Below are 7,394 nucleotides of genomic sequence, written 5' to 3' on the forward strand. Positions count from 1 at the left end.
GCCCCTGGCTTGTCCTCCGGAGTCTGGCCACGTCCCCTCCTCCAAGAAGCCTCCCCTCACTCTCCAGCCCATGGCGGTCTTTCCCTCCGCCAAATCCCTCGATCACCGAAGGTCTGTGACAATTCACTGGGCCTTTGATGATGCGGCTGGGGCTCCTCCCTCCCCCAGCGCATCCCTTCTCCCCGTCTGCCCTCTCCCTCCCTCCTCCAGGTGTGCCTCTTGCCCCAAGCCCCTTCGGGGGCTGTGCACCTCATGAGATGCAAGCCCTCTGTACTGCCCGCCCCCAACCCCAGGACGCCAGGGGTACCTCAAAGAAGAAGCGCAGCATGAGGGCCAGAGCCCCAAAGCAGAGGCCGGGGCCTATCTGCTGGGTGTACACGCTCTTGTCGGGGTACAGGCGCCTCGTGGCCTTCATCTGCTGCAGCTGCGGGGAGAGGGGCCAGAGGAACTCTCAGCTCGCGGCCTTGGGCACTTTGCACCCTGGGCACCCTCGGTGAGAGATGGGGCTCAGCGAGAGGCCCGGACGCATCTGGCCCGACAGCTGCAGGACCCAAGGGAGACCCTGCCTGGGTGACTGGGCTGTGGGTGCCCTGGGCACTTTGACCCCACAAGGACCCCCTGCCCCATCTGCCTCTTGGGGCGAACGAAGGCCACCCTCTCCAGCCAGAGGAGAACCTGAGGGGACCAGACACGTGGTCGTCTACGGCAAAGGGGTACTGGCGGTGTGGGGCCTGCCCGCCAGCATGGCGCCAGCCCCGCGAGAGCTCCAGTCACTCTCAGAGTTGACAGACTCATCGTAGCGCATTTATTAGACACACCGACCAGCCTGTGAAGCCTGCCATTCCTCAGAGGCTGATACCTAGAGTAAGGCTCAAGCAGGAGCCTTAAAAAATACATCTTTTTAGTGTTCACATACACTAAAAGGATGAAGTACATGCGGGTCCACCTCCTGAAAACCTGAACCTTTGGGGCCAGGGCCTTTCGGTGCACGGGAGGTTTTGGATTTCAGCAAGGTAAACGGTTGCACACATCGCGGATGGCGGATGCCCCTGGCGGGTAGGGCTGCTCCCCATAATCGCAACCCCCCCCCCACCCACCGCCAGCGGATCACACAGACACCATGAGTAGTTTCATGCTGTGTCGCGGCAGCTTTTGTCACCAGCTGAATTCTGAAACGATGCCTGATTTTTCCGTTTTCTGAAATTTTCCACTGCTGATGAGGAGTCAGGACCTGCAAGGTCGCGGGGTGGCGTGTGGGCGCAGCTAAGGGAGCGCGACTCTGGGGGCAACCGGCTGAGGCCCGGCAGCTGTCCTCCAGCCAATCCTGCCCCGGGTGGTACCCGGGCCCCGCTCCGCAGCCCCTTCACCCATCTCTCTCCACTTCCTGTCCCTGAGAGTTGCTCAAGAAGGGACAAGCCTCCGGGAGAAAAATCAGCCCTCATTCCAGGAAACAACTGCCCTTGAAAAGCCAAAATAAACTCCACATTTAATGGTCTAGAAAACACAATTTGAGCCCCAGATGCAGGGAGCCAGGAAGCCCTCTCGGTTCCCGTGGTGCTTCGTGGGGACACTGGCGAGTGACCGCTCCTCTGGCTAATTAGAGTCCAGCCCCGATTCAGCCCCGGCCAAGGTCTGCAGGAGGGGCAGCCTTCCAGGGCACAACACGGAGCCTTTATCCCACTTCCTGCCAGGGAGGGAGCGAATTATCAGCACGGAGAGCGCTCTGTGTTTACGCATTCCAGAATGTTAATTAACGTGGTCCTTCCTGGTCCAGACAAGTCAGACCCCAGCACACTTCCGCCCCTCTCCGAGGGGCCTCCTGGGTCAGCGCGGGGCCAGCTTGGCTTCCCCAAGATGTGGTGAGAAAGAGGCTCCTTCCCCTCTGCTTGTCCTGCCGTGACTTCTTGTTCAGTTGCTGACCTCTGAGCCTCGGTTTCTTTACCAACCAACTGGCAGACTAAATCCTCCGCTCTCTGGGCGGAGAGAGGAGTGGGGCAGCTTTGGGAAGCTCGCCACCAGAGCTGTAGTTTCCCTCCTCAGTCTGCACTTCTGCACCAGCTGCCCAGCCCGACCTCTTTCCCCTGAGAACCGCCCTCCTGCTTCCCAGGGCTTTGCTCTGGTCCCTGCAGGGCTCAGATCCTTCCCTGCCCTGGGGGCGCAGGAAGCACCCCTGGGTGCCCCCTGCCCGAGCATCCCTCTTCCACTTGGGCTAGTCTGAGCGGGTTTCAGTCCTTGCAGCCAGGAGGGCCTTGTTGTGACAGAGGGTGCGGGGAGGCCCGGGGACCACGTGTAGAAGGCCGCGTGGTGCCAGGCCCCTGGGTGCCCAGCGAAGGGCCATCAGTCTGGCTCAGGCTGCTTCCATGCTCACGGGCAGTTCCAGCTTCTGGTCGACCTCACACCACATCCTCCCTCTTCATCTGAACCAAGCTCAAGCCTCAGCCCCTCCAGGAAGTCTTCCCAGATTAACCCAGGCCACTTCCAATTGATATTGCATCTCTTTTTTTTTTTTTTTTTTGCGGTACGCGGGCCTCTCACCGCTGCGGCCTCTCCCGTTGCGGAGCACAGGCTCCGGACGCGCAGGCCCAGCGGCCACGGTTCACGGGCCCAGCCGCTCCGCGGCACGTGGGATCCTCCCGGACCGGGGCACGAACCCGCGTCCCCCGCCTCGGCAGGCGGACTCCCAACCACTGCGCCACCAGGGAAGCCCTGCATCTCTTAAACCAGCCATTCTCTTCAATAATAACAACAACAATAATAATAATGACAGTAATTAATTAGAAGCCAGGTTCTGTGCCAGTCCTTAAGATGCATTATCTCAATTAATCTGAGAACCAACCCTATGAGGTAGGTACTGGACTGTAACACCCACTTTAAAGATATGGAAACTGAGGCAGAGAGGTGAAGTAACTTGGGTCAGGTCCAGAGCTAGTGAGTACAGACGTAAAACACACCAGGTTTGCATGGCTGGGGCACCCAACGGTCATTTTCCATGTGTTGGCTGAGGCCCTGTGTCCAGCCTGCCAACCCACGCGGCAGGAGGTAGACGGAGACCCCGAGGGGGAGGAGTCAGCGTCAGGGGAGGGCGCCCCTGAGTGCCGGGCCCGCACAGTACGCACCCACTTGGCCGCGATGATGAGGACGGCCGTGCCGACGGGGCCCGAGTACACCCCGTAGCCCCAGCGGTCGTGGTAGATCCGCACAGCGATGGTCAGGACGCCAAACATCACGAAAGTCGACCGCTTGGGCTCGTCGAAGTCGGCCAGTGCTGCCAGGGAGAGAGCCGGGTGAGCTGAGGGGCCTCCCGTGCCCCTCCTGGCCGCTGCTCCCCCAGGGGCCCTCCCTTCGGGGTCCGGGTGTGGTGTCCCCCCAGCCAGGGAGACCCCGTGGCCCAGCCTGGGCCCCCCCCCCCCGAGGTCTGAATTGCAGCTGGTTTTAAAGGCCAAGCAGGCTGCTGTTTCCCCGTGGACGGAGCGGCCTGGGTTAGGCTGGCAGGAAGCTGCTCTAACCCGGAGATCAATCTCTCCCACGGGACCACTAGGACGAAGACACAGAGGCCGCAGCTGGGATACGAGAGAGATCTGGGTCCTTCACAGGCCTGCGCCCGTAGCAGGGAGTCCCCCCGTCTCATGGGGACCGTGCGTCCTGACGTGGCCACGAGTCCACAGTAAGTGGAAAACAGTCGCAGAGCCGTGTGGTTTTGAATGACCCCATCTTCGTAAAAACCTGAGCTAAAAATTGTGGAACAGGCACAGTCTTGGGGGCGCAAACTCTGAACCGCACGCGGCGGTTCTCCAGGGGGGAAAGGAGCGGGCAGAGCGCTTCCTTTCTTCCTCCGTACGCCTCTGCTCAGCCTGTCCAAACAAGCCTTTACTAAACGCGCAGGTTTAAAAGGTTGTGGAAAATGGGAATCGAGGCACTAAGTGCTGTGCCTACTTTTTCACAGACTGAGCGCCGCCCTGAACCTCAGGGTAAGGGAGGGGGTTCTCAGAGGTGAGAGGCGGCGGGGAGGTGGTCCGCGGGCTCGGCTGGCCGAGTGCGTGGCGGGCGGCGGGGGACCCAGGTCCCGGGTGCAGGGCTGGGCTACCGGGGGCGGCCACTCACCCATCAGTGACACCCACATGCTCAGGGCCGTGCCGTAGACGCTGAAGTACTCCAGGATGTCGTGGCGCAGGAAACAGAGAACCGACAGGCCGGGCCCATTGCAGGCGTGGTAGAGCTGCGGGGAAACCCACAGGCGGTCGGTCAGCAGGGAGAGGAGGGCTCTGGAGCCCCGGGGCCAGGCCTGGGCCCCGAGCCACGGCCCCGTGAGCTGGGACCTCGGGCAAGGCACCGAATGGCCCCATGGCTCTTTTCCCCATCTGAAACAGGGGGGGCGCAGCGGACCACCCCCCCCATAGGGTCTTGCGACCAAGCCCGCCGAGGTGAGGACCCTCCCGTGTGATCTACACGTTCCCTCAACATCCCGGTCTGCTGAGGCCGGAGGCTTTTTCCCTGGGTACCGGTCTGCCCTGCACGGGCGAGTGGGGCCTTGTCTCCCACAATTTACCCTTCTGACCACCGGGCATCTGAAGCCCTGGGGGGCTTGCGAAGACTCAGGTGCGGAGCCTGCCCTGTGGCTTGCCCCCCTCAGCAGGTCGGGGTTGGGGGTCAGAGATTTGCTTCCTTAAGAGGATCTCGGGCTGATCTCGGGATGCCACCAGAAGGGAGCCTGCTTTGAGAACCACCCGCCTGCAGCCCTCGGTTTGTTTCTCTAAAGTGAGGATGGATCGCAGAGATACCCCCGCCCCCCGCCCCCCGCCCCCGGGCAGGTGCTGAACGCAGCATCCTCCTTGCCCCCCTTCCTCTCCTACACTCCTACAGTTGTCCGCCAGATACCTAATTTAATAGCAATCTTAAAGCAAAATGTCTGTAATTTCAAAGCTGTCAACTTATTTCTGGACAACCGTCTCCTTTCGCTTACTCATTTCATCATTTCAAGTAATATTTAATGACATGATGTAATTATTCTGACAAGCTCAAGGGCATAAACAAGCTTGGAGACCAGCACAGTCGACTCTTGGTTAGCCCAGCTCAGCTGGATGGAGAGGCGTGCAGGAGAGCAGCCCACATCTGGAGGTGCCAGGGATGCTACGGGGGCGGGGGCGGTGAGAGCCCTGGGTCATCTGGTGAGTCGAGCAAGTTGAGGTCGATTTAGAGCTTCCACTGGCTGCAACTTCACGTGAACTAAAGCTAAGGTGCACCTAGGAGGCATGAACAGAGCTGTAGTGTCCAGAACAGGGGAGGAGATGGTACTGTTCCTCTCTGTCTGGTCAGACCCCCCTAGAGAGCTGTGTTGAGCTTTGGATGCTGCACCCTTTGAAGTGCCACTGGCAAAGAACAGGTGGGAGGAAAGGAATCAGGCGGTGGATATGACTGTTTAGCGCGGCAAAGAGAAGCTTCAGGTGGGGCCTGATCAAGGTGCTCACATCTCCAGGATAGAGGAGGGAGAAGAACACTTGTTCCCCATGGCTCTGGCTCAGGCAGAGCCAGGCCCTATGAGTGACATGGATTCTCTTCTCCTGCCCTCCTGCTCCTTCCAGAACTACTTCTCCCCCACCCCCAGCTGAGCCCTGCTGTCTCCGTACCCATTGTCTCTCTTATGTAGCACACATCGTGATGTACGATTAAAGGCTTAATCACCGTGAGATTCTGGACGCGGTCTGTGCCCTGTCACCCGCCTCGTCCCAGCGATGGTGAGCTGGCTCACCATCGGCCGAGCGTTTGCCTGTGAACGCAGTGTCAGGGAGGCTTTGGAGCGGTTTGAAGGCGAGCTGGCCCAGGAGGGGCCTTTCCCCCCAGGCCGAGCTGGCTCACCACCGGCCGAGCGTTTGCCTGTGAACGCAGTGTCAGGGAGGCTTTGGAGCGGTTTGAAGGCGAGCTGGCCCAGGAGGGGCCTTTCCCCCCAGGCCCTCGGTTCACCCCTGCTGGAGAGGCGGGGCAGGTGAGACTCAGGGGGGGACCACGTGCCAAGGAGCAGGGCGAAGCAGCAGTGGGCCCTCGGCCTCTGTGCCTGTGAGGCCTCCCTCCCTCTTCTGACTGAGCAGACCTGGCTCTGCGAGGCGCTGGTCGGGGGCGCGGGGGGCAGGTGGCTGGGCGCCTGGCAGGAGAGGGCACGGCTTCCGGAGGGCGGCCTGGCAGGTCCCGGCCGGGAGCTCTGACAAGCGGCTGACTGCCCCTAGGGCCGGGGTGGAGGGCTCCTGTCAAACGGGGACGAGAGCCCCTGTTCCCTGGGGTGGGCCGGGGGACTCCACGTGACACAACACGCGGCCCGGGTCCAGCAGCTGTCACAGGACGGTCCCGGTGGGAACACAGAAGACTCCACACAGGAGGCAGAAGTGGCGACGGTGCCGCTGGGGGCTCTGGGAGAAGCGGCCTGAGTGTGTCTTTAGGCCGGGGACACTTGTCACCGGACGCAGCTGTCCCTGCCACTCTGGCTGGGCGGGGCAGGGCTGGGTGGGCCTCTGAGGCCAGCCGCGGAGGCAGCTGTGGGGTCAGCTCAGCCCCGCTGGGGAGGGGTGGCCTGGCGGTGACTCTGGTTTCGGGGGCGGGGTCCACCATGGGCCTGGAGGACAAGACCCCGGCTCCTCTCCCCGGCCCTGGGCCCTTGTACCCACAGAGAAGCCCCCTGTCTGCCTGGCTCTGGTTTCTCATCTGCCGGGCAGACCTCCTGGCCCTCACCCAAGCTGGGGTCCCGCGAGGAGCAAACGAAATGGCTTTCGACAAGATTCCTTGAACGAGCCGGGAGGCCCTGCTGCCTGGGGAGGGGCGCTGCCCGGGGTTGGGGGGGCCACGCCGTCGTCTCTCGCACGGCTGGCACTGCCACACGGAGTCCGGGAACCCTCACCTCCCCCGAGCATGCTTCATCAGGGAGTTGGGTTTAAATCAAGGCTGGGTCTGATGGAAGATGATGGAGGAAAAGAGAGTGGGGCCCCTCTGGGGGTTCAACGGCAAGGGTGGGTGGAAGGAGCCTCAGAGGCTCACAGATAGCGAGGCAGGAAGGCGCTAAGATGTAGAGAGATGATGGATGGATGGGTGGATGGTTGATCAGGCAGGTAGAGAGGTGATTGATTAGATGTATGTATAGATGACTGATTAGAGAGATAGTACATAGATAGGTAGACAGACAGACAGACAGAAGCTAGAGGGATGGGGGCTTCCCTGGTGGCCCAGTGGTTGCACGTCCGCCTGCCGATGCAGGGGAACCGGGTTCGCGCCCCGGTCTGGGAGGATCCCACATGCCGCGGAGCGGCTGGGCCCGTGAGCCATGGCCGCTGAGCCTGCGCGTCCGGAGCCTGTGCTCCGCAACGGGAGAGGCCACAACAGAGGGAGGCCCGCATACCACAAAAAAAAAAAAA

The 7,394-nt window shown here is 61.5% G+C and overlaps 1 protein-coding gene across 1 annotated transcript in view; it reads right to left on the minus strand.

The window, feature by feature from the left end:
• The window catches only part of MYMK (myomaker, myoblast fusion factor), a 10,488-nt gene that overhangs the window by 1,740 nt on the left and 1,354 nt on the right, over positions 1 to 7,394 (minus strand). Inside the window, exons 2-4 of the mRNA XM_007111068.3 lie at positions 4,102 to 4,216; positions 3,117 to 3,265; positions 308 to 424 (exon numbers count right to left, since the gene is read on the minus strand). Coding sequence (XP_007111130.1) covers positions 308 to 424; positions 3,117 to 3,265; positions 4,102 to 4,216 — 381 coding nt within the window. The remainder of the gene's footprint in view (positions 1 to 307; positions 425 to 3,116; positions 3,266 to 4,101; positions 4,217 to 7,394) is intronic.

This window comes from Physeter macrocephalus, chromosome 13, assembly GCF_002837175.3.
Source record: "Physeter macrocephalus isolate SW-GA chromosome 13, ASM283717v5, whole genome shotgun sequence".
Lineage (NCBI taxonomy): Eukaryota > Metazoa > Chordata > Mammalia > Artiodactyla > Physeteridae > Physeter > Physeter macrocephalus.